Source organism: Gobius niger (genome assembly GCF_951799975.1).
Source record: "Gobius niger genome assembly, chromosome: 17".
NCBI lineage: Eukaryota > Metazoa > Chordata > Actinopteri > Gobiiformes > Gobiidae > Gobius > Gobius niger.
The window spans coordinates 13,226,015-13,252,603 of NC_136868.1; the positions used below are offsets into that span (position 1 = coordinate 13,226,015).

Sequence of the window (26,589 nt, forward strand, 5' to 3'; positions counted from 1 at the left end):
AAAACCTGTCAATGTCCATAATCGGCATCACTATATAAAAAAATAACAATATTCATAGGATAATCTTACAATAATAGACCGTTTTTATTTGTTGCCATACTTCAGACAGCTAATAATAGCTCTAACCCTCCCTCTCTTTCTCTCTGGCTCTTATTATGTAAATGGAAACCTGGGCTGAGCACCTGTCAAAGATGACACTCGATCACGTGACCATAGCGGAAGTCACTAAAGTTTTCGCCAGTGCGGAAGAGACAAGCCTTCTCAAGTTTTACTGTTTTGAAATGTAAAACTACATAGTGAGAGAAGGACAAACAGGACAAACAGGCAGTACGTGTACGGTTTACTTCACAGCGAAACAGTTTTATTTCAGTACTTGGATTTTTAAGGTAACGCGCAATGGGAGGAGGCAATCTACAGGTGAGTACAGAAACTACTTGTTCAGAAGAAAGTGCTCGGTAGCGTGACAAACTATACTGCTGTTTTACATAAAGAAGTCCAGCATTTGGTGAACAACTTTCATGAAATGATCACGCCTTATTGTTTAAAATTACGCATTATCGTGAGGCTACATCCATTCCATTGTTATTGTAGGTGTGGTAACGTGTTACGTCACGCTGACTGATGGAAAATTATGAGTTTGAGATATTGCTTGATTTAAGTTACAAATAATGGGTGCATTTTGATATGTTGGCCCATCTGTGCTGGTTAGTGAGTTACCAAAAGCTACACTGATTTTATATTTCAATTATTCATATCATGGTTTTCATAATCTTGCTATTTAACATGGTCATATCCTACATTGCAAATATCTGGATTCTTCTTTGTGTTGTGCTTTTTCAGAAAGCTATTGATCTCGCCAACAAAGCATCTGCGGAGGACAAAGCCAAAAATTATGAAGAGGCTCTCAGATGCTATGAATCTGCAATACAGTACTTTCTACATGTTATAAAATGTATGAGGTCGAATTTCAAATCGGTCTTGTAGATTTACAATATGTGTTTTCAACCTTTCTGTTTTGTTTTAACCTCTTTCCTGTCCAGATGAGGCGCACGGGGACAGAGCGAAACAGAGCGTCCGACAGAAGTGCGCTGAGTACCTGGAGCGAGCGGAGAAGCTGAAGGAGTATATAAGCAAGAAGGAGTCCGCGCCTCCTGCCAAACCAGTCAAAGAGTCAGACAATAGGGGGTGAGAATTCATTTTTGGGTATTCTCGGGCTTAGCTATAAACAACGAAACAACGAAGAACATAATCATTTAAAAAGAGATGAGGTACTCTTGATGGAACAGATCCCACTGTGTTTGTATTGTCGCACATGTATGATAAGTAACTGAGGAAAAAAACAACCAACTCTACTTCTTCCTCTTTGCAACATTAAAAGGTGTATGCAAAGGTGTAGGCTGGCTTTCCGAACATCTGGTGGCTTTAGTTTCCTCTCCAAAGCGATATAAAGATATTAAATGCGCATGGAAGGTGATAAATCTTGATTAAAATCTGAGTGATCTGAGTAGAGTCCAATAACACCTGGGTAATCTCTTAACACCCACATGAACCGAGCACAATTTCTCCTGTTTGGCTTTACCCAAATTCAAAATCTTCTTGAAAATAGTGTCAAAATAGCGACAAAAATGAGACAAAAATGTGTGACGAAAATGCAACAAAAAGCCACAAAAGGGCAACAAAAAAAACAACAACAAAGAAGTGACAAAATGTGACACAAATGCAGCAACAACGCGAGTAAAAAGATCCATTTGGATGAGATCCATTTGTTTTGTAGGTCTTAGCTTTCAAATGAGGCGTTACACTGGCCTATAGGCTGTGACCTTATGGATCTGAGTAAAGCTTAACTAAAAATGCACTCCATTAAGGTGGGGGTTACGAGGTAAGAGTTGAATGTCTTGTTTACTTGATTACATTGTTGTTTATTGTTTATTTTTTTTCTCATTAGAAGTGAAAGTGATGATGATAAAGACGACTCTGAGAAAAAGAAGTTTAAAAACCAACTCTCTGGTAAATGCCATGTTTGCATACAGTAAACACCAGAAATTAATAAACCCTAACCTTGAAGCAAAATATATGTTATGTGACTTGATATCACTTTTGCATTCAAGGCGCCATTGTGATGGAAAAGCCCAATGTTAAATGGGATGATGTGGCTGGTCTGGAGGGAGCCAAAGAAGCGTTAAAAGAGGCGGTCATTTTACCAATCAAATTCCCCCATCTTTTCACAGGTGTTAATAAAAACTGAAGGATTTGGGTGTTCATATTTGGTTTGTGCATGTAATGTGTAGGATAACCTCTGACTGTGTAGGAAAGCGTACTCCATGGCGGGGGATCCTCTTGTTCGGGCCTCCAGGAACAGGGAAGTCCTATCTGGCCAAAGCTGTGGCCACAGAAGCCAACAACTCCACCTTCTTCTCCATCTCCTCCTCTGACCTGGTCTCCAAGTGGTTGGGCGAGAGCGAAAAGTAAAATCATTGTCGTTATTCAGGATTGTATCCGGACCAATGTTGGGGATTGTAGGACTGTATGATGATTTTAGAATTCTTCATCCACTCAACATATTGAAATCGGACACAAAGGGCAGTTTCATAGATTTACTGATGTTCAATTTGTCACAAAGGTCTAATGAGGTTACAAACATCTGGTATCTGAAATTACATGGGGACAACTATTACTACGAGTAACTTAGCTACACACATAACTCAACACCTAAATCACATTTCTTAAATTATTACGTGAAACTATACTAAATAACATGAGTTAACTCTCAAACACCTCACACACAGGCGCAGACAATTGTGGCTGCCCAACTGAAGCTAACTGACAGCTCAACTGTATATATGGTGCTCCGTTACTTAGCAACCATAGACTCCTCCCACCTAGTAAACTGTATTAGAGAATTTACAACAATCGTATTAACATATGTCAAACAAACTATAGGCACTGTACATACAATCTGGTTGCATTTGTCTCATACCAGGCTGGTGAAGAACCTGTTCTCTTTGGCCCGTGAACACAAACCCTCTATAATCTTCATTGATGAGATCGATTCCCTCTGCGGCTCCAGGAGCGAGAACGAGAGCGAAGCTGCTCGGAGGATCAAGACCGAGTTTCTTGTCCAGATGCAGGGTACGAGTCTGTGCTTTCATTCACATAAGTATTAGTGGTAAGAGAGCGCTATAAAGTTACAAAGTGCAGTCATTAAAATATTTTATTTATTTTAATTTATTTATTTATTTGAAAAGAGACAGTGCACATTAATCAACATTTTAAAATGTAAATATGCCCGAGTTAGCAGAGAAAGCTAATTTTCATGGATAGTCCCTTTGGCAGATGTCAAAGCCAGCCTAAGAAAGACAGAATTAAAGTCACACACTAATTTACAAAACACAATATAGTTACATACATACATAGTACATAAAATGAGCCAAGTATACATTTTCAATATAACTAGTGCTCACAAGTCTGTGTCTCCACAGGCAGTCTTTTCTTTATAAGAAAAGACTGCCTGGCCCAATGCAGTTTTTCTGAGGGGGAGGATGCAGTCTTCCCTCACTGCCCCTCGGGTTACTCGCTCAGTGAAGAGGGAGCAGAGCCAGATTCTATAAATTAAACAGATGTTTTTTTTAATTTTATAAGACAGTCCCAACTTAGTAACTTATATTTCTGTAAATTCTTACAATGGTGATGTCTGTAGGTTTTTTGTCCAATGTTTTAAGCGCTTGTTTGTATAATGATTTCATGGGATTGCTTGTTGTTGCATGTGTGTTGGACCAACTTATGATACAGTATGTGACGTGTGAGATCATGGAAAAAAAGTTTATTTTGGCAAATATAAAAAGATTTGTTGATATACCGTAAATATCAATCTACATAACATCATTTTTGGATGAAAAACTAGAGCGTGTTTCGTTAACACACTGTTTAATTACTGGTTGGTGTTTTCTTTCCTTTCAGGCGTTGGAAACAACAATGATGGAGTCTTAGTTTTGGGAGCCACAAATATCCCCTGGACACTGGACTCTGCCATCAGAAGAAGGTTTGTGAATTAAGATAGACCATACCATCTAGTCAATGCAGAGAAGACCATGTGGATATTATAGGCAACTTAGGTGAATGGAGAGTGGTCGTGAGTCTTTTAGAAAAGCATGTCTGGCGAAAGAGTGCTATCCAAAACTCTTCCTTATTCTTTTCGTAACCAACATGTTTTTGGGCTGGTAGGTTTGAAAAGCGTATCTACATCCCTCTGCCGGAGGAACACGCTCGCTCCTTCATGTTCAAGCTGCACCTGGGCTCCACCCCCAACAGTTTGGCCGACGAGGACTTTGTGACTTTGGGCAAAAAGACGGAGGGCTACTCTGGGGCAGACATCAGCGTCATCGTGAGAGATGCACTCATGCAGCCGGTCAGGAAGGTCCAGACTGCAACGCATTTTAAAAGGGTAAGCTTCAATAGCGTGACACAGAGCTTGTTGGTTCTGAGCATAATGACTCAAAAATGTGTGAATGAAGTATAATACTGCTGTAGGTATGTTTCAGACAAGGGAAGGTAATAACATGGTTAAAACTTTAAACTGTTGATGAAGCATGACAAGTCCCCTTTAAAATCTATTATAGAAAACGCAATCTCAATGGCCGCCGCCATGTTTATTTCCCATACCGACTTTGAAGCTAAGCAGGGAAGTGCCTGGTTAGACCTGGGATGGGAGACCGTTCCTCGGAAGCTAAGCAGGGAAGGGCCTGGTTAGGACTGGGATGGGAGACCGTTTGGGAACACCAGGAAGCCTGGCGACAGTACCGAGTGTGTGCATGGTTGGTGTTGGGGGCTGATGTGCGCAGACTGGTTGCCTGTCCATGAATAATGCACCAAATTGTTAGGCGACTTTGAGCGTCTGGAAAAGCGCTATAATGCATTATTACTCTTATTATTATTATTACATCCGCGGCTGGCCCCCACGTGACGGTCCCACCGGCCGCGGGCATTGGCAACGGGTCCATATGGACCGCGGTGCTGCTGTCACAAAAAACGCGAGTGCACGAGATCTGACTGCCGTGCGTGTGCGCGCATCCAAACAGGGCGATGTGTTTGTGCACGCGTGTGTGTGTGTTCGTGCGTGTGTGTATGTATGTGTGCGCGCGCATCCAAACAGGGCGATGTGTGCGTACGTGTGTATGTGTGCGCGTGCGCATCCAAACAGGGCGATGTGTGTGTATGTGTGTGCGTGTGCGTGCGTGCCCAAAACCTGCTCAAATACGAGCCTCTAATCAAACGCGCTGCTCCGACTGATTTATCCTCCGTGTGAGTAAAAGCGAAAATGAAACTACCACTTAACGAGCGCATGGCCTGCACTGCGTAGTTTTTTTTCTTTTTTTTTTACTTTGCTGCTGTACCATTTGTTTTCTATTTTGCTTTCACGTATTGTGAGCCCAGAGGTACATTTTATTCTAAAGCAGCTTTGAACGCATTGCCAATTTTATTGTAAGGTTATAAATACTGTCTAACAACGATCATTAGGCTATTCCAGTTCAAAGCCAACTTATTACTTTTTTTATTGTACACTACCGTGATGCTCCAAACCACGGGTCCTGCACCGTGAACTAAACTGTTAGAGCTGAACCCCTAATATTTATCCATCATTATTCCACTGTCTCTTGAATCCTGTTCCCCGAGTTTAGCGAAAATATTGTCGTTGTAGTTTATAAGAAAGGAGTACGGGTGCATCAAACACTCCAATTGCAGTTTGTTTGAAAACAATTTTTGCCTTCATTCTTTTACACATTTGTAGTGGCCATAGTTTTTGGAATGGGTTGGGAACCACTGGTCTACAGCTGAACTGTGTGACGGGTTGGACATTTCTTTGTAATCACTCACAATCTCAGAATATCAAATGTGGAGACTAGCGGGGTCTCAGCTAGTAACATAAATAAGCAACAAGGATTAATCAAAGCTCAGGTCAGTACATAATTTTGACAGTACAGTCCTAACACAGCTCCGCTCTGAACAGGTTCGGGGCAAAACCTTTAATAACCCCGATGTCGTGGTGGATGACCTCCTGACCCCGTGTTCTCCCGGAGACCCTAACGCCATCGCCATGACCTGGGTTGACGTGCCCGGGGACAAGCTGCTGGAGCCTGTGGTTTCTACGGTAACGTCAACACTTTTAACACTTTTAACACTTTAACCATTTCTCCAACTTTTGAAACACGGCTTTAAGACTTTTCTGTCATCTCCTTTTTAACCCCCATTTTGAAACCACCTGTCTTTGTCTATTCTGTGTTCTACTTATTCCTCTCTAATATCAACTACCTTCATGTCCTTTAAAGGAATAGTAGTAGTTTAAGGAATAGACCACCGTTGTTGTTTACTGAGATATGTTCTTACCTGAGCTTAGACGAGTTGATGCGTACCTGTCTGGTCGAAGTTAGAAGCTACTACTTGATTTTCCCGTTACACAATGTCGATTTTCTAAGCTGATAATAAGGGGTATATATTGTGAGGCACAGCTTCCAACTTCACCCCAGTTTGGAACTATAGGAATATGCTGGGAGAGGCTAAATGATAACGTCGTCTTTGGTCTTTTTGCGTGACTGAGCACACACACAAAACCAGACAGTTACACATCAACTCGTCTAAGCTCAGGTAAGAACATATCCCAGTATGCAAAAACGGTGGCCTATTCCTTAAACTACTACTATGTATATGACGTTGTGCTATTACTATATACATTATCTATTGCAGCCTGACATGCTGAAGTCTTTATCAAACACAAAACCGACTGTGAATGAAGACGACCTGGAGAAACTGCAGAAGTTCACTGATGATTTTGGTCAAGAAGGCTAAACTGGAGTTTCCGACACAACTGATAAATGAGCAAATTTGAGATTTCTAATTACGTACTCCCTTCAAAATACTATGTTTACACATGTTTAAAATAATGTCTATCTCTGTTTTGATTTGCAACTCCAAATTGATGATCCGGGTAAAAGCACTTTTAACAATACAAACACTCATTACCTCTTTATAAATGCTTTACTTTTTATGCTGAAGTTGTCGCTGTTGAGAGACCATTTGCTCATGTCATATCTATGCATTTTAAACATTTTAGTCTATGGGGGTCTGTTACTGTAATAATTCAGTTATTGTTTGCACTATTAAGATGTTAAACCTTTGTTTGGAGAGCTTGTCAATGTCAAATTCTGATGATTTTGTGTTGTATTCGACATGTTTTGTGAACACTGGATTCAGGGGTTAAATAAACAAACAAACATTGTTGCATTGGGATGAAATGATTGATTTATTAATAAATACTTTTTGGTTAATAAATAAATGTTTGAAATATATTTCGAGTCGATTAAGTACATTATGACAATATTTACTGTACATTCAAGATGTACAAAATGACATCATTAAGATGCATAATCTGGAAGTAATTACCTGGAGTCCTTTAATCTGTTAATAATAAAGGTAACATTTTACAGGAAGATAACTGTGACATGTCTTAACTGTTTTTAAAGTATGTTGAGCAAACAAAATGTTTTCATCTTCAAGGCAGTGACAAAGACAACATTATTTTGTGCCGTGGTTCGATTGAAATGTAAAACAAAAACAGAGTAACAGCAGCTGCCAAAAGTGGAAATGAATGAACCATAAAAAGGTACCGGGTCCCACCTGAAAGTAAATGTAACATAATGAATTACTAATGGATATAGGTGATCTATTCTATCAAGCTGGTCCATAGAACTTCAAAAAGAAAGCTAATTTATTGCTATATATTTGTGGCCATTATTACTGAAGCCCACTACCGCCACAAATAACCTGAGAAAGTGCTATATATTTAAGCTTATATAGACAACACATCACTAGAAAGCGAAGCAGTGTTAATTTTGACAACATATTTTAATTTAGTTTTAATCTTAGTCTTTTGACGAAAATGTAATTCGATTTTAGTCTAGTTTTAGTCAAAAAAATATCTTCAATTTTAGTCTAGTTTTAGTCGACTAAAATTGCAAGTAAATTTAGTCGACTAAATTTAAGACGAATTTAGTCGACTTTGCATTGATAATATTCATTATAATCATATTTAATCTTGTTCCTCTGCTTCATGGAGCTGCTCCACATGAACAAAGCTCAGAGCTGATCCTTTGGCAGAGAATTTACATGATATGAGGCTCTTTCAGACGGTCAATAGAAGTTTGGATGATTTTAGTCTCTCCTTTTCATTTTTATTTAGTCTTATTTTAGTCGACTAAAATATCTGGACATTTTAGTCATAGTTTTAGTCTCATGAAAAACTTTTAATTTAGTTTTAGTACAATTTTAGTCGTCAAAAATAACACTTTGACTAAAATTAAGACTAAATATTTTAGTCGACGAAATTAACACTGACGCGAAGCACAATGGAGTGATATAAAACAACCTACCTGTACCAATAAAGAGAACAAACTAAAACCAAAGAAAAAAATAAACAGATGCTATAAACAAAGGCTGCTAGTCAGTCATTTAAGTTTCCATTAAAGTGCATAAATATTCACCTTTTGGTTGATAACATTCATAGAAGGCAAAAGGGGTTAGGATTTAGGAATGGACCATATATAGCATAAGTGCAAGGAGCGTAAGGACAAACAGGAAGAAAGGTACCTGTCCATTTACAATCATGCTTTAAGCTTAAGATACACCTACACTCACAGGCCACATTATTAGGTACACCTATTCAGATGCTACTAAAAGCAAATATGTAAATCAATCGGTGTCAAGAAATCAGCTTAGGCCACTCGAAGACTTACTGACCTAACCCAATGAAGGAGATTTATTTGACTTTGAGCATCTTCAGTCGTGCCATCAGGGAAAAGGCTGCACCCATCACATCGCCTCTTAGTTGCTGCGATCAGGAAGAATACTGCAGCCTTGATCCGTGCCAGCTCCACCTGACAGAAGGACAACTTCATCCAGAAAGAACTCTCCCTTTTCCTTGGTTTCCCTTTAGTTGATATTTATCTGTATAAGGGGTTTGAGAGTTTTGATTCTCTATGTGCTTCAGAAGTGGTAGAATTGGAAGTTCTTGAGAGACTATCCATCCACAGAGCAGGTAAGTGAAAGATGCACCGAATAAATGTGGCCGCTAAGTGTGAATAGCTGAACAGTCACTCTTCCTCATGGCACAGAAAAAGCCACAATAGAAAGTACAATATGCTACAAAATACAGTTAAACGTAAACTTACCCAATTTTAGTTTCATTCTTACTTCTTAGCTTGCTTTCAAAGTGGTAATTGTGGTTCAGGTCTGGACTCTGGTCAGACACTTCAATATGCTGATTTACTCATGCCAATTATTCCTTTACCGCATTAGCTGATTGATTTGAGTGGTGACTGAAGTTGTTGTTTATTATAGGAATAGATTTCAGGCTTAACTGTAAGTACCATGCATCATTAATCCGCATTAAAACACAGAGAACAGAGACCCGAGGGCCAGACCCGTAGCGGCCCCTGTCAGCATCCCAAAAGCCATGTCTGTGCCGTTGTCCCGCCGCTGCTCTCGAATGATGACGTGGTTCACTCCAGCACTGGGAGCCACGTATCCACCTGGACCAGAAGACAAGAGGTACTGTGTTATTCTGGCTTCATTAAATTACAAACTAGTGCAACTCAAAGAACATATCTGGCCTTTGGGCTACAATTGACTAAAACAGACCCAAATAAATGATAAGATTATGAAAAAACAAGTAGCTAAACTGTTCGAAAAGTGGTTTTGCCTTGCCCTGGCTCCAAAGTCTTTAAAGTTTCTGCAACGTAAGAGTTTTTTTTATAATATTTCTTAAAAAATGGCCAATTTGTGTCCCAGGATAATACTGGTTTACTGGTAATTGCAATTTCAATTTTCAACATTCATTATACAAAAATAAAAATTATACATGATATAAAAGATGTTTATGTTGAAATGTCTTTGTCTGGGTTCATGGAGGAATTGTATGTATACTGTATGTAATTAGAAAGCAGAGTGATCCCCTCCCAGGGTTGCCAAGTCCTATGGCAAAAATCAGTTTGGAAAAGGAACAGAAGGGGATTCTCTCCTACTCCCACAATCCGAGCACCTTTCCCAAATCAAGTCCAATCTGGTCCAAACCAGTTTAATCATAAAGCACTATTAAAAACAACAAGGCTGGCCAAAATGTGTGAGACAATATATAAAACACAATAGGAAAAATCCAAAACAGAGCCTCAAAAACACGTTGTTAACAGTAAAAGTCAATACTTCATACTAGTTAAATGCCAAGGAGAACAGGTTTGTGTTAAATAGTGCTAGTGCAGACTCCAGTAGTTAAAACTCACTGATTGAATTCAAGAGGAATATGAAAGTTGTGTTTGTGTCGTCCCATGTAACTTAAGGCAATTTGTTGTTGTTGTTGTTTCCCTAAACCAGGACAGAACACACTGTGAAGACTTTAAAGCGGTTTAAAGCTGAATGTAAAAAAAAAAAAGGCATCTTTTATCTTAGCACCACTCGGGAGCAACAATTAAAGCCTGAATACCACCACACAATAAGTACTAATTACATGTGTATTCAAACATATATTGAATGTACATATCAAGCACAAATAGCATTGCACATCAAACATAAAAAGAGGTTGTCTGTAGGGCCAGGAAATTTTACAGTGTTCTACTTTGCATTCATATTGTTATACATTCTCTATTATAGTTGACCAGGTGGTAACGGAGCACTATATAAATCGAAGAGCAGTCAGTTAACACAGTCAGTTGGCTTGTTGCAAATGTCTGCGTCTTTCTATGGAGCAGAAGATATATGCTGGCTGCCCCTGCTTTATGCCATAGTCAATATGTCAAAGTCACTCATACCTTGATACTGATAAGGGTAGGTGACAGCGTATGGCTCTCCATCGGCAGAGTATACAATCTGTGTAGGCGGAGCAGCAGTGTAGTCTCCATATGGTCCAGGGACATAAACCTGTTGAAATTGATGACATAAACACAATTACTATCATTTTGTAGACTAAAAACTACATTACTATAAATTATATCAAAGTAGCAAATGCTGTCGGCAAATGTAAGAATGTATTTATTACACTCAAAAGTGAACAAGACAAATTGCAACTTTTGAAAGCAACTCAGGAAATAAAACAAGTACAGTATAATCATCCGGAGGTTATTTACCGGGGGACTTGGTGCATATTCAGAATAGGGAGGTGGAGCGGAGGCCATGGTTTCTGGCACAAAACCAATTTGAGGAGCTGCAACAACCTGGAAAATAAAGCAAACTTTTAATAAAATAATAATTAGATAAACAACACAGGGGTTATGAGATTTTTAAGTATTTAGAAGTACACAAAAGTCAAAACGCTCCTATCAAGAGAAATTTAAGGTGCCCAAACTTTTAACAGGTGGCCACAAGAAAATTTCTCCTGCCTTGACTGATATGCTGACAACTTATGTATAGCCAATAGTTTAATATCACAGAAAGCGCTTCATGGAAAATCTTACCATATTGATCCTTGCATCCTGGAACGCCATTGTCCATGCCCTGCAGTTTTAAAACGCAACAGATAACTTAGGCCTCAGATTCACGGCTGTAGTAGCCAAACCAAGAACTTCAGATTTAAAACAGTGCCTTACAAAGCATCATCTGCACTGTCTGCACACAAGCTGATGACTCGTCCATCACGGCACACAATCTGGAGTAAAGAGTCGTGCATTTTTCCCTCAGGTGGATTTATATCTGGACAGAAACAAAGGCTTAATTCGGCTTCTATATACTCATTCTAAATCCTGCCTGGTGTGTACCTTGACAAGCGACAGAACTGCGAATGTTGATACAGTCAATCTTCATATGGATGTCATCTTCCATGTCACGTCTCAGCTGATCATTGTAAAACACAAGACGTCCATCTGAATACAGGTCAAACCAGTTCTTCTTCCAGCGGTGCAGAATTGTACCTACAATCAAAAATGTGCAACTTATTTCTGCAAATTAAAGTATACATAAACATACATGTATTGAACTCACTACTTACTTTGTCTGTGGAGCCATCCACTCTTGACCATAGCCATTTTCTAGGAAAATCAGCAATAAAAGACAAACTATCATTGGGAAGAAGAATAGGGCCTGTCACGTGATCCCAAATACCTCGTGACTTTTGACAGATGGGCCTGAAGGCGCAGCTAACTGTTATCCACACATACATTTGCTTTTAAGGATTAATAAAATACGCTTGAACAATGTCTAAGGACGTAAAAGCTATTGTTTTTGGGTCGTTTGCTGCTAAACTGGTACAATCTGGCCATCTATGTTATACTAGCTAGAGGTCTGCAGCCTTTCAAGCATACACTATAACGGTGGAACAGTGTATAGGCGACGACAGGCATAAAAACAAGCCATATATTGGGATATTAAATATAATCCGTAATAAAAGGTCCGCAAGAGACTTTAATGTTGCATGTACACAAACACAGCGCTCACAGACAGACTTGCCTTATTTATTCGTTTCGCAGTATCGTAGACTGTCAAGCTCGGCAATGACGGAAGGCCACTTGGCAAAGGCTTATGAAATCAGTGGACACTGGACAAAGCTTCCCCTGGCTTGGACTGATAAGACCCACAAATGTCTGGACAGAGAGGGCTCTTTTAGCATCTTTCACTCATCGAAATTTCTGGTTAAGCCCCGCCCGTCTTGGGAGAAGGAGGTGTTTGTTATGAGTGACGATCACTGACGATTCGCATCAGCTGACTATTATGGATGGAAGTAAGAATTTGAATTGGAGTAAGAATTTAATCTTTAAAAAAAATGAGATAACAAATGTCACTTTTGTAAACCTTCAGTTTAGTTTCCGCCAAATTAGGGGTAGACATTAAAGAAGTATCAGCTGCAACAATAAAGTTTTGCCATGCATACGTCAACGCAAATTTAAATATTTGATATAAAACATGATAGATAATATGTTCATGTGTGTGTACAGTTCACAGATCACATATGACACTGGTCTGATAAAACAGTGCACAGTGAAGGGACAGGGAGAATCCCGCGGCGGTGAACACCGGGTCACAAAACAAACTCCCCCCACTCACAGCTAACTCCGGATTAGCACAGCAGCTACATCTGAAATGGCGACGGCAATTTATTTGGAGCATTACCTTGACAGTACGTATCTTTTTACATCTAAAACTTACAATTGTGGCGAATCTTTTATCTGTTATATTACTAGTAATTGGTCTGAAAGTTGTGTAGATTTATCGCGCGAAAGGGTGTGTTTACAACTCATGCTAATAGCATGCTATCAGGTACTAAAGCAGACAGCTCCTTAAATGTCATGTTAGGAGCTGTTTTTTGTTCTGAACACATCTCCACACGTCTCAATTCAAGCGTACTATTTATTTAAATATAATAAGCTGGAAATTTGGCAAAAGTTACAACTCTAGCGTGTTTAAGCCGAATATACTGTATTTATATTTAGGTCACTTGCAAAGTACATGTAACGTGAAGGTCTTATTGACCCTGTCACGTTGTTTTGACTTGATTCTGAGCACGTAAGATATGCTTGATGTAGTTTCTTTTATGCTGACTCGATGCTTACTTGATTTACATTATTGATTTTCAACCTGTTGGTGTCCGCGTTTGCTGATAGCGTTTACGCGCCTGGGCGGGGTGTAGTGCTGTGCGTCACAGATGGGGGTGCTTAACTATTAACACTAGTTGGTTGTTTAATAGTAATATTTATTATCTGCACAATGATTGAATTTCATAGATGCTTTTCATATTGTATTTTTCCATTTTTAGGCATTGAAAATCTACCCTGTGAACTCCAGAGAAACTTTACATTAATGCGGGACCTTGATAACAGGACAGAAGGTAATCATCATACAGGGTTTTTTGGCACTTGTTAATGAACATTTGATGAATTTATTTTTTATTGAATTTGTGAGCAGAGTAAGTTATTGGATAATTTGCAACAGTTGTTTTCTTTTTTCCTAGAACAAAAAGCAGAGATTGATAAACTGGCAGAAGAATATATTCTGAATGTGAAGAATCTGGTATCAGAGCAGCGAGTGGAGCACCTGCAGAAGATACAAAATGCCTACAGCAAATGCAAAGAGTTTAGTGACGACAAAGTTCAGCTCGCAATGCAGACGTATGAAATGGTAGGTTTCCTTCCATTTTACATGCATTCTACATTTAATCAGCGAACGGCAACAAATCGTTCTCTTTCTGTAGGTGGACAAACACATCCGCAGATTAGATGCGGATCTAGCAAGATTTGAGAATGAGCTGAAGGAAAAACTTGAAGTGAGCGGCTATGAGAGCACAGAAGGAAGAGGCTTGAAAAGTAATGCTGGACAACTCTCCCATTTCACTTAGAGTAAATGTAAGAAAGACATTAATCGCGTATTTTTAATCTAGAAGGAGAATCGAAGGGCCTGCGAGAAAAGCGTGGTTCTAGAGGAAGAGGTAGAAAGGGCTCCGATGAAGATTCACCAAAAAAGAAAAAGATGAAAAGGTAAGTACATTTTTGGTATTTAACTTTTGTGTGACAGCTAAAAATAACCATAATTTCTATTACATCTTTAGCCCAGACCTGAGTGACGCTCTCCTGCCCATGCAACCATCGGACGTCCTGGACATGCCAGTGGATCCGAATGAGCCCACGTACTGTCTTTGCCATCAGGTGTCATATGGAGAGATGATTGGATGTGATAATCCAGATGTACGTTTTTTTTTTACTCTGCTTTTCTATATTTGATCAAAAAACACAGTTGTAGGTTATAACGCACTTATTTTTGTTTTTAGTGTCCGATTGAGTGGTTTCACTTTGCCTGCGTTGATCTAACCACAAAACCCAAAGGAAAATGGTGAGAAAACATACATTTACATTTTTTATAGGCATTATTACTGTTCCCAACATTTACTATTTGTGTCTGCAGTCTTACTTACAGTATCTTAATTTTTCAGGTTTTGTCCAAGATGCACTCAAGATAGAAAGAAGAAATAAGATTAAGATTTGTTTGTAGCATACAACATGGATTTGTATATTTCAGTTACAGATACTAAAATGATACATAATGCTTTGCTTTTAAGTCCAGATTTAAAATCCTTTTTGCAACCATAATTTCCTGTTGGTCGAAGTCGGCAGTGAGATTTCTAAATTGGACTGCAGACAAAGGTAGCACAAAGTTCTGGATTGTGGCTTTAGGAAACTTGAATACAATTTTATGGATAACTATTTTTAAGGAATCAAGAGCCTGCTGAGAATTTACCCTTTCTAAAAATGTCTAAATCAATTATGGTGGTAAGAAAGTTACAGTTGTTCTTTCCCTTTTACCTACCTCCTAATAGAATATATCAGCACTGCATAAATGACTGCAATTGACACTGGTAAATTGTTTTCAAAAGTGTATAAATTCAATCGTATGATTTTATTTTCTATGCGATGTTTTTGAATGTATTGTGGTACTAATGTTCAGTCGCACAGTGTTGTAAATTGTCTGGGTTCAATAAGCACTTTGAATGAAATTCTGGAGGTAGTTTTTATGCTTTGTCTGGTTTGCCATAATATGTCACTTCAAATATATAGATACAGTATATTTTATATAATACTATACAAAAATATTTTGTGAACAGCTTTCCAAAGATATATTTGTGGGTTGACAAAGTTTAAATTACACTTTTATTTAAAAGAATTTTAGCATGTGCTTCATAGTCAGCTGTGAATATTTCATTTAATTTAGGTGTAAGCCAGAATTGCGGAGCCAAAGTCTTTGTATTTTGTAAAGTCAGTATTTTATAACAAATAAATATTATTCCACTATCAATCGTATCATTTTATCTTGTCATTTGGTGTTACTTATGCACAGCTACAAGCTCGAGCACTAAATTATTTTAAAATCCATCATCTGACTCCTCATCCCAGCTACATTTTTCCTGGTGATTCGCTGAGAACTCAACTTCCACATCGTAAACAAAGTCAGGGTCATCTTTTTTCTTTCTATTCTTCTCAAAGAGTTGATCCATTTTGCCTTTCTTGTGGGCCAGTTCGTCCTCATTAACTTTGTTGAGGTCTTGCGTGGGGTCCAGCCGAAAAGAAGCGAGACTTTGCTCCAAACTGAGTCCCTTCATGTGGTCCCTTAGGATGATGTGCAGTCTCTCCAGCTGACTCAGGGAAACACTCTCGAGGTATTCACTGTGGCGAGGATGATTCTTTAATCTCTCGGCCGCCATACTGTGGTCTGCGGGTTGGGAGAAAGGGCAAATAAGTATTTTACAAGAACCAAGAGATACGGAAACGTCTTTGGTGTACAGTAATTGCATTGACTTGCCGGAAAACTCTGAGAAGTTCCGCACTGGTATGACCCTCTGTCGTAGCTTGTTGGTCTCCTTGTTTTCATATATTAAAACTATGGATGGAGGATTAAATTTCACCCCACAGCGCTTTGCCTGGAAAGTCATCTTCAATAAATCCTACAATGCCAGATCTGTGACTGTTATATATTAAGGTACATTAGCATTTTAGAAATCCGCGAGATAAACCATTTTCACCCAGCGACCGATTCGAGGGGTCCGGGGTTGCCAAGGTGATCGGCGATGTGAATTTGTCCGCGGAGAAAGCCTGTTAGCGTAACACTAAAATATGTATTAATTTGATAATTGACCTAGCTTTCTCCATGTATATCTTTAAATTAATATAAAAAAGTATGTAAGATATTTTTTTGCTGTAATCTGAGAGTGTGAACTGACTATTGACCGATATTTCTGGTCAGGCAATACTCAAATCTCCTAAAGGGTCCTTCAAAAGCGTTTCCGTAAACACGATGGGCTAATGGGCAAAGTAGTTCTAACAAAGTAAGCTCATGCTGCTCATTAAAAGGATGTTGGTCTATATACTACTGTTCTCAATATTTGCTTGTTTATCGGAGACCCACTCTACAAACAATCACGGTAAAATCTATAACCTGCTTGAAATTTGGTGTCAGCTCCACCACTGTTATTATAAGATTTCATTGATAAATATAACTTTGCCAAAGTGCGTCTCAGTCTTTAATAAATAACCCAGAAACCTTAGAGTCTTTCTATTTCATTCCCCCATCGGCTTTGTTTCGTATTCCTTTTGCAGATGCCTCAAATGACTGCAGCTTTTTGGAGCATGTTAATTCTGATGTATCTCTGACGTTACAAAAGACTGGTTTCCACAGGTAATACTGTATAAATTCGCTAAATAGTATTGATTATTATTTCTGTAAATTTAATTATAAGACAAATATTTTGCATTTCTTTTGTTTCAGGGAATTGATGACCACTGTTCAGTTCAATAATGGGTTTCTTGGAAAGTTGTTGCTATTTTACAGCTGGCCAAAAGACATCTATGTTGACCCTTATCAACTTGTATCATTAGGGGAACAAAGAAACTGGGAGGTGATAACCTGTTTTGATAGAATTATTATTGTCCACCTCTGCAATAATGCAAGGCCACATTGACACTATATTTCTTTTATCTAAAGATGTTACTAGACTCAACGATTGATCTTGAGATGCCTGCCCACAAGTCTTCAGGATTTCGCACATACCTTTATCCACATCTTGAAGAATTGACAGCAGAACAAATAAACCTGACAATGCCTATCCACGGACGGTATCAAAAGCCCTCCTTCAATGGGAATGCCTTTGAGACTGTCATAATACATCCTCCAGACCTTCTTCTGCGACCTGTTAAAAATTGTAAGCAACAATGTTCTAGAAAATATAATAATATTTCAATATTCAACACGTTTTTAAGTTTTAACACTGTCAAATGTTTCATTTGTGTTGGTTTGGTGGTTTGATTTTTATCCTATTAGTGTTAGTTGTGCTTTTATGACTGAGTAAAGAGTAAAGTGTCTTCCTGCACCATTAATCTGGAAGGACTAGGTTGCAGAGACAGGGACGACTTCTTTAAGCCAGACACTTTCCTCCAGTTATTGTGGGAATCTCTGATGCATTTTCAGACCAGTCTAGTCCCTCTGGGATGAACACCTCTCCAGCAAGGAGGAGGATTTCTAACAGATAACTAAGCCACCTTACCTGGCTTCTCTCAATATACAAAGGCTTTATAAACACTATCTCTAAAGGATTGCAAACCTGCAGAGTCATTTTGAGTTTTTGGCCATTTGTTTCCAGTATCTTGTTTTTCAATACTGATTGCTATTTAGATTACAATTTGTTGAGAGTAGGAACATGGATTAACCAATAAATCAGGATTTTTGTCTATTAGTACAGCCTCTACCCTTAACAGACCCCAATAAAATAAATGAGAAAAATATACGTAGTTACTATGGTGAAAGAATCAATGAAAGTTGTAAGATTTATGTAATTTGTTAATACTCTCTTCAATACATGAGAAATGTGTCAAAAATTGATTTGCCATTAGCAAATACCATATACCCTGTGCTGCTAAAAGTTATAATAATTGTCTGAATTATAATTATTTTCAAAGGTATACACTCCCACAAAATGGAGTCTTATACTATTGTGGATGCACCTTGCACTGCAAACAACTCAAGCACATGTCAGTGGATTAAAGTTCATTATCAAAAGGTATTTTATACATCAATTCATTTATCATTGTCATCTTCTCTTAATGACACTTTATTAAATGTTTCTATTATGTCACATAGCTGACTGGCCCTGTGACTCTTCAGTTTCCTGTTGGGGATGCGTCTCTGATCATTCCTGTCAGTGGAGGAACTCTTCTTGTCACAGTAATCTGCTGTGTAGTACTGTCTATATCAGCATGGAGACGTCAGATTATGTAAAACAGTACTTACCATAGTGGGAGCCTCACAGGAACTACAGGGGGCCCTCACAGCTTGTCAGCCAAAAAAAGTACACAAAAATATGAGTTTGAAAGGCTATTATATGTGTTTGTTAAATATTACCACTTTGAATCAGTGTGTAGCCCACAGTAATTACTCTTTTATATGTAACGTTAAGCTGTAAAACATAAACAATTTCTACTGAATACAATAAAATATCATTGGGGGCCCCAAGAGGAATCTTCAGAAGCTCTTGTAAATGGCTGTTGTAGAGCACTGAACACTGACCTACCTTTTTAAAAAAAATAAAATCTATATTTTTATATTATTATATAAATGTATGTATGATTTTTTTTTTGTAATACATTTCTTCCTTTGTGTATATTTGTTTTCCAATGGTGTGGTCTCCATCGACAGTAACATGAAACAGTCTACGTTTCTTTATTATTATTCATTATTATTTGTTCTGTTTATTAGTTTATTTACTGAATGATGTAGCAAGTAGGAATTTGGGCTCAGGAAATTGACAAACATAAAACACCTTTCATTTGAAACGATAGACTTGGGTTGGGTCGGTAGTTCCGCTTCCCCTTCGCCATAGCGGAATTATCCAGGGCCCAAAAGATACAAGAAAAGTTGCATTGTAAATAGTCATATTCCTGCTTTTTTCTTACCAAATTATTGTGGCCAAGGGTCGATCAACGTTAAATACAACAACAGACGTGCTTTCAATGGATTTATAATCGTGACCTGAAGCGTCGGCCGAGCGAGAGTGAAGTTGTGCTCAAGTTTGTCTGGTGTGGATTTCTCCGGTGAGCTCTGCGGCTCCTGCGCCGTCTTCGCTAGCTTTAGCTACAAATAAAGTGCTATCGACCCGGAAAGTTTACTAGCCTTTACGTTGCTTGGTCTTATTTTACTGCATGCATTATTCTGGATCAAGTTTATTTACATTTATGAAATTGCTTATCATTATTTTAAACATAGTGGAGTTATATATGATGAAGGTGAAAGCTGAGGTTTTCACTGTAATGAAAGTGTAGCTTCTGTTGCTAACACTAGCTGATTGCTTCTATGTCTGTGTTGCTAGCACACTTGTCCGTGTGCTAACCATCGGAGCTAACCTGCATCCACGGGGCTAACGTAGCCGCCCTGCAGTTGTTTATTTGAAGGGCATTTTAAATTGAGAAATCAGTGCTTGGGACTAAACCAAAGGGAAGAACGAGTGTATATGGTTGTCCCTCTTTGACTTGATAAATATCACCTTTTGTTACATTCATATAAAATGGTGAGTTCTACAGATTTACACCCGGCATTCTCCTCAGACTCATTATTTATTTATATATTTGTGTCTACCCTTTAGACATGGGGTGTGCTCATTTTTAACGAGAGTCAAATTATTAAGTACAGAGTATTATCGTTAGTTTTGTCATACCTATTTTGCTAAGACATTCCCTACATGAACTGAATATGTAATCTCTTTATAGGAACTCTTCTGATTGCTTCTCCTGGGCTGTGCATGAGCACACTGCTGCCTCATGCTGATGTGAGCGCTGTTTGGCTCAGTCTTGTCTGTTTGCCCTCACCCACTGAGCCCCTTTACCCGGTGATATTTCTCACAACATATCACAATGTGTGATAACGGAGATGCAGAGGACAAGCCTCCTGCTCCGCCTGTTCGCATGAGCAGCACCATCTTCAGCACCAGCTCTGGAAAAGACTCTCTCTCAGCCAATCACAGCTCCAAACCTCTGCCCTCTGTCCCTGAAGAGAGGAAACCTCGCAACAAAATCATCTCAATTTTTTCGGGGGCGGAGAAAAGTGAGATAGAAAGCTGTTTTTTTTTTTAAGGGTTTGACACATGTCGGTAATGTAACGTATGAAATTGTTGATTGCAGGTGGTAAAAAGAAGGACAGGGACAAAGAACGCCCAGAGATCTCTCCACCTTCAGATTTTGAACACACCATCCATGTTGGGTTTGACGCCGTCACCGGAGAGTTTACTGTAAGTCTGAGAAAATACTGAGGGAAAAGCTGACCACTCTTAGATACTGCTCAACAACTACCTGCCACTCTTGCACACAGGGTATGCCAGAGCAGTGGGCGCGATTACTTCAAACATCAAACATCACTAAGTCTGAGCAGAAAAAAAACCCACAAGCCGTGCTCGACGTTTTAAAGTTTTACGACTCTACAGGGAATGGTCGTCAAAAGTACCTCAGCTTATCATCTTCTGGTGAGTACAAAACACGTATTACACTTGGTCTGTTCCATTAATTGTAGAGATGATCAAGTGTTTTTGCCAGTAAAAATACACTTAGGGAAAAGGCTATTGTGTGCTGGGCTTTATTGTATTGCATTACAAGCTTGTAGTAAATCCTGTAATCAAATTAAAATATATGAACTCTTATTTGCACATTCACAGAAAAAGATGCATACACTCCAGGCCCTCAGTCTGTAAGTATTTCACATCTGTAACGTGAGTCTGAATATTTCTGTCATGCAATGTTAACATTTTTTGCGTTCGCTCTGAATTAGCCCGTCAAAAAAGGCACTGAACCTTCTCCAAATATTAAAGACATTGACGATGACGACGACGATGAAACCCCTCCTCCGATTGTGGCGCCAAGACCAGAACATACGAAAAGTGTATGTGTCAGAGCTCTACAAAGATCATAAATAGAAGTGGCAACAGTAATTTATGTTGATTTTTTTTTCTTTTCTGCACAGGTTTATACCCGCTCTGTTATTGACCCTATTCCTGCTCCAAGCACTTGCCCTGATGGCGATGCAGCCTCTAAAGCTGCTGACAGACTGAAAAAGAAAAACAAGATGTCTGATGAGGAGATCATGGACAAACTGCGTAAATATAATATAGATTCCTTTTAACCCACTCTGAACATGTCTTTGTACAATTCACAGGTATAAAAGTATGTGCTGTCTTTGATACAGGAACCATAGTCAGCATTGGAGATCCCAAAAAGAAGTACACAAGATATGAAAAGATTGGACAGGGGTAAGTGACAGTGAGGAAGTCAATCATTTCATTATAGTCTATATACTCAAAAAACGGTAGTCCACTAATTCGTGTATATCACGAATTACAATGATGCTCCTCAGTGTTTTACAGTCTACACACCTTTGTCAAACTTGTCCTGATCCTTTGTAAGCTTTGTTTTGGCTCTGCTTTCCTGTCACCGCTATAAGGATCAGGATCAAGTGCATCTTCGGCCGGCCTTAAGTTTAACTACATTTTACATTATCATAAAACACAAGGATATTCTTAAGATTATCCTTGTGTTATTTTTATAAGAGTTATTTTACACCACTTAAAATGTCAAGCCTCAGGGATATAAAGCAGTTGTAAAAACTGGACAAAGCCTATGACATTTAGCGATCAAATATTTAATTCATTGAAATTTGTTGTTTGCAGTGCGTCAGGAACAGTATTTACGGCCATCGATGTTGCGACCGGACAAGAGGTGAATTTGAATTTCTGAAATTTTTGCAGTTTGGTTGATGTTTTTTTTTTAATAGTTTAGTTTAGTGTTGTTGGTTTTTTTGAGCAATTTTACATTAATTTTGTCTTTCAAAATTCATGCATTTGTGGATGCTCAAACGGGAGTAAGCTAAAGCAATAAGCTTATAAGTGCCTACCCCATACTCAATTGAATATACATTTACATAACATAATAAATGATGGTCTAGATTACATTGACTTTAGATACAAACAAGTCCTTCCTGAGCTGAACAGATACAGTTTATTAACGATCAGTTTTAAACTTTAGACTTAGCAAAATTTGCCATGAAGAGCATTTAAATGCATAACACAGCAGCTTGGTGCATTTGTTACAGATATTTATAGAATGAACCTAAAGAAAAACAATTGATTGGGTGAATTACTACGTCGTTAATCTTACTTTTGAGGATGTAATTAGAGATTAATCACAGGTTTACACTATAGTTCTTTCAGGTATAGGTTCCAATACCATTTTAATGTTGTTTCTAATTATTAAATTCACGTGTATATAATTCATGTTTATGTCTTTAACTTCCTTTTTATTTGGCATCTTCACAGGTGGCTATCAAACAGATCAATCTGCAAAAGCAGCCGAAGAAGGAACTGATTATCAATGAGATTTTGGTGATGAAGGAATTGAAGAACCCCAACATTGTCAACTTTTTAGACAGGTACACCATTTGCCACCTTTAGCGATATATATACAGATTATGAAATGTTTTAAATTCATATTTGGTGTGTTGTATTTTTAGCTTCCTGATGGGGGAGGAGCTCTTTGTGGTGATGGAGTATTTGGCTGGAGGCTCACTGACCGATGTGGTGACAGAGACTTGTATGGATGAGGCTCAGATCGCTGCTGTCTGTCGAGAGGTACATTTTACCCTTAACAAGGCATAAGGAATAAAATATAACCTGTTATTGGTCAAATGCGTCATCCTTTATTTATGTCTTTCTAGTGTTTACAAGCACTGGAGTTTCTGCACGCCAATCAGGTCATCCACAGGGATATCAAAAGTGACAATGTTTTACTAGGCATGGATGGCTCTGTCAAACTCAGTAAGTCCTGCTTTGTGGTTGTGGAATTATAATATTACTATGTGCACTTACATTTCACTCTCCTATGCAGCGGATTTTGGCTTCTGTGCACAAATTACTCCAGAGCAGAGCAAACGAAGCACCATGGTAGGCACTCCTTACTGGATGGCCCCAGAAGTGGTGACGAGAAAAGCCTATGGGCCTAAAGTGGACATCTGGTCCCTGGGGATCATGGCCATTGAGATGGTTGAAGGAGAACCTCCATATCTGAATGAAAATCCACTACGAGTGAGTATTTAGGATTGCAACATAAAAGGAGACATCACTTTTCCTAGTGTTCCCTTGTCAAAACATACCATTTATTACATTTTTTAAAGTGGAACTAAGTAACTCATGCCTCCTAGAGGCCATAAGCGCCACTGCAGCTGTTGTCGCATGTTGCGTTTTTCTTACTCATTAATTGTCCGTGAAAGTAAATACTACAGAAAAGACAAAGGGAGAGAGGGATATTGTACATTGTGCCACAACCCAACTACAGAATGGAGATATTTTTTTCACTCAAGCATGGCTGTAAATACTGTTTAAGTGGAGCTCGCCCGCAGTTAGCTTTGCCCGTTAGCCTGTTAGCTTCTTCATGATTCCATTAGTGTGTATTGGGTCTCCGGGTTGGAGCAGGGAAAGCTGCCATTGTGGTTTTCTGGCTGTATTGCTCCCGGAGGGACTACGAAAAGGATTTATTAAGGTAAACAAGTTACTTAGTTCTGCTTTAAGCCCATAGTTCATCAAAAATGTGTACACCATGATCTCATCGATTTGCTAATTGCTAGCATGTTGAAGCTTGTTTTCACTGTGTCATTCATGCTACTGCCTGCTGAGGGCGCTCCAATCCCATTCAAAATTCTGACCAGCCCAGTCTCATTACTAGCTTTACTTTACACAAACATTATTTCAAATTATACAGCGTAAAATATAATGCTCGGGTACCAAACAAATGCTTCAATTATGCATAGTATGTCCACTTTAATGTACAGACCTTGGTTTTGGTTCTTTTTTTGTTTTTTTCTTAAAATGTTTTTTGTAAAGAAGAAGATAGTTTCATTACATTTTTTGCTTTCGAGCATTAAACTGTTCATTAAGTAAAATGTGTATAATTTGCGCTGCCTCCTCAAAATCTTTCTCCCTTCTTAGGCATTGTACCTGATTGCCACCAATGGCACTCCAGAGCTTCAAAACCCAGAGAAGCTCTCCCCGGTCTTCAGAGACTTTCTCAATCGTTGTTTGGAAATGGATGTGGAGAAAAGAGGTGGAGGCAAAGAGCTGTTGCAGGTGAAAATATTTCACTTTTCATTCACTGTGCTTTATTGTGCAAAATATGTGTCTTTCATTGGTACTCAGGCTGCTTCCGGTGTGTTTTGTGCTCCTCTTTTCTTGACTATTTAATTTTTTAGACTATTTTCAAGTAGTCTTTGCTTGGAATTACCGTAGCCATGGTTTTAGACCTAGTTAAGCGTTAGTTTAGGCCTTATGCAGCTCACAATTGGACCTATAGTCCTGCATAGGCCTGGTTTCGTTCTGGTAGTACTCAGATGGCCTATTTTTACTTGGTGGTCCTTCGTGTGAACATTTTGACAACCACTGCACTCACTTTGTACATGTCTTGTTTTGCAGCATCCGTTCCTGAAGCTGGCCAAGCCCCTCTCCAGTCTCACACCTCTCATCCTGGCAGCCAAGGAGGCCATGAAAGGCAACCGTTAGCTGTCCCCAGTAGCTCGAATGCTGTGCACCAACATGTGCCAACACATTAGATTTTGTGCCAGACAATAGGCTGACAGTTTTAAGAGATTTGCCACTCTTGATGCACCAGCCTAAAAAGCCCTGACAAACCTCACTGTGAAGACCAAAAATATGGAGCACAACCCACCGCTGTCCGCATGATCTCAGATCTCAGAAGACAAGTCAAACATGTGCTTAATTTCAAGAGTCAGGCGTAGTAACTTTGTACAACAAATCTCTTGGCAACAACGTAGGACTTGGCTCGTATTTAACTTGGAATGAAGAAGATGCCTAGTTCGTTTTTAGTTTTTTTTAATCAACTTGCCTTAAACAAATGCAAATGTTGCCTAATGTATTGTTGATTATGTCTGTGTCCTTTTCCCATGATTTTTACTACCTTTGTAATTACCTTTTCAGCTTGTCAGTGTCTTAGTTATTTTGATACTTGAATTTCGTATGTGCCCCTTTCTTGGTATACTGTATTCTGACTCTTATTCAGCATGAGGCATGTTATATGGACTTTCTTGCAGGTTTTATAGGAAACAATCCACAGCATTTCATGATCTTGATAATGTGTACAAACTTTGTCTATGTTGAGTAGCCACATCTGAATGACCTACTGTACCAGTTCCCCTGTCAGTATCACCCGTCTCCTGATCAGAGGTGCACCTTACAGGCAAAGCAAAATTTTAGATGACAGGGTTTATACGTTCTTCTTTATTGTTATTAAAAGTGAGTATGTCCCACTGTCCTTTGTGTCCTTCAAGACTTTGTATTTGTGTATGTTTAGTTGGAGCCAGATGGCAGTTGCTAAAAGATGTAGGCGATCAAAATGTTGAGTTTTTGTTCTTTTTATGTTCTGGACAACTAACACCCCTGTCTGCGCTCTCTAATAAATACAAATACAGCTGCTTTTTTGATACGGGCTCGATAGTGTTAAATATGCTCATTTACATCGCCTCAGCCATTGGGGCTTTTACTTTGAAATGTGAGTCGGGACCGGAAGCATGTGCTCCAAGACTGTTTCAGGGCAGAGCGATCGACCTGTGAAGTTTACCGAAAATTGCATAAATACTGGTACTTGTGATGGCAGGTTTGAAAGATAAAGATGCCTATTTACGACTTAACTTTCTTTATCAGGTAGGCCACCTTTACTTTGACTTGTCATTTGAAAATGCTTGTGGTAACCGATGTGTCAACATTAGCATCATAGCTAACCTATCAGTGTGAAAAATGATCAAATAAATGCTTTGTGTATTTACAGGCAGCGCATTGCGTTTTGGCCCAAAATCCAGACAACACTGAGCTTGCACGTTTTTACTGCTTCACCCAGAAGACCATCGCCAGACGCTTGGTTCTAAGACAGTGAGAATAAATGACTTGTTATGATTACATGGGCTGTTTTATCTGCAGATACGTTTTATGCGAACAAACACGTTCTAACACCCCAAGTGAAAGACATGGATCATGCTGCATTA

At 38.8% G+C, this 26,589-nt stretch overlaps 6 protein-coding genes across 7 annotated transcripts; 4 read left to right on the forward strand and 2 right to left on the reverse strand.

The window, feature by feature from the left end:
* The first annotated feature begins 208 nt into the window (after positions 1-208).
* On the forward strand, positions 209-8,457 carry LOC306976946 (vacuolar protein sorting-associated protein 4B-like). Its single transcript, XM_079575077.1, has 12 exons — positions 209-417; positions 841-952; positions 1,041-1,185; positions 1,949-2,007; positions 2,109-2,228; positions 2,309-2,465; positions 2,981-3,129; positions 3,958-4,039; positions 4,222-4,441; positions 6,005-6,145; positions 6,739-7,874; positions 8,393-8,457. The coding sequence occupies exons 1-11, from the start codon at positions 397-399 to the stop codon at positions 6,838-6,840; spliced, it is 1,308 nt and encodes a 435-aa protein (XP_079431203.1). The 5' UTR covers positions 209-396; the 3' UTR covers positions 6,841-7,874; positions 8,393-8,457.
* A 102-nt stretch (positions 8,458-8,559) lies between these two features.
* plekhb2 (pleckstrin homology domain containing, family B (evectins) member 2) lies at positions 8,560-12,689 on the reverse strand. Its single transcript, XM_079575078.1, has 8 exons — positions 12,481-12,689; positions 12,023-12,062; positions 11,793-11,945; positions 11,625-11,727; positions 11,493-11,532; positions 11,166-11,252; positions 10,851-10,959; positions 8,560-9,578 (listed from the first exon to the last, which is right to left on the reverse strand). Exons 2-8 carry the CDS (start codon positions 12,057-12,059, stop codon positions 9,436-9,438), a joined length of 672 nt encoding a protein of 223 aa, XP_079431204.1. The 5' UTR covers positions 12,060-12,062; positions 12,481-12,689; the 3' UTR covers positions 8,560-9,435.
* A 320-nt stretch (positions 12,690-13,009) lies between these two features.
* Positions 13,010-15,339, forward strand: ing5a (inhibitor of growth family, member 5a). 2 transcript variants are annotated; one of them, XM_079574657.1, is made up of 8 exons: positions 13,010-13,147; positions 13,784-13,855; positions 13,979-14,145; positions 14,219-14,330; positions 14,408-14,501; positions 14,573-14,708; positions 14,792-14,853; positions 14,954-15,339. In XM_079574657.1, exons 1-8 carry the CDS (start codon positions 13,111-13,113, stop codon positions 14,991-14,993), a joined length of 720 nt encoding a protein of 239 aa, XP_079430783.1. In that variant the 5' UTR covers positions 13,010-13,110; the 3' UTR covers positions 14,994-15,339. The 2 variants fall into 2 exon arrangements, with proteins under 2 accessions (XP_079430783.1, XP_079430782.1); XM_079574656.1 differs by having other exon boundaries at positions 14,405-14,501; positions 14,954-15,311.
* A 331-nt stretch (positions 15,340-15,670) lies between these two features.
* On the reverse strand, positions 15,671-16,551 carry cep19 (centrosomal protein 19). Its single transcript, XM_079574658.1, has one exon. The coding sequence runs from the start codon at positions 16,445-16,447 to the stop codon at positions 15,881-15,883; it is 567 nt and encodes a 188-aa protein (XP_079430784.1). The 5' UTR covers positions 16,448-16,551; the 3' UTR covers positions 15,671-15,880.
* Positions 16,552-16,820: 269 nt separating this feature from the next.
* pigx (phosphatidylinositol glycan anchor biosynthesis, class X) lies at positions 16,821-18,850 on the forward strand. The gene is made up of 6 exons (XM_079574432.1): positions 16,821-16,936; positions 17,112-17,190; positions 17,281-17,410; positions 17,497-17,713; positions 18,468-18,568; positions 18,649-18,850. The coding sequence occupies exons 1-6, from the start codon at positions 16,849-16,851 to the stop codon at positions 18,784-18,786; spliced, it is 753 nt and encodes a 250-aa protein (XP_079430558.1). The 5' UTR covers positions 16,821-16,848; the 3' UTR covers positions 18,787-18,850.
* A 516-nt stretch (positions 18,851-19,366) lies between these two features.
* Positions 19,367-25,862, forward strand: pak2b (p21 protein (Cdc42/Rac)-activated kinase 2b). Its single transcript, XM_079575186.1, has 15 exons — positions 19,367-19,598; positions 20,271-20,604; positions 20,682-20,788; positions 20,869-21,019; positions 21,209-21,240; positions 21,322-21,432; positions 21,514-21,646; positions 21,736-21,799; positions 22,217-22,265; positions 22,862-22,974; positions 23,056-23,173; positions 23,260-23,359; positions 23,430-23,626; positions 24,527-24,664; positions 25,007-25,862. Exons 2-15 carry the CDS (start codon positions 20,415-20,417, stop codon positions 25,091-25,093), a joined length of 1,590 nt encoding a protein of 529 aa, XP_079431312.1. The 5' UTR covers positions 19,367-19,598; positions 20,271-20,414; the 3' UTR covers positions 25,094-25,862.
* The last annotated feature ends 727 nt before the right edge of the window (positions 25,863-26,589 follow it).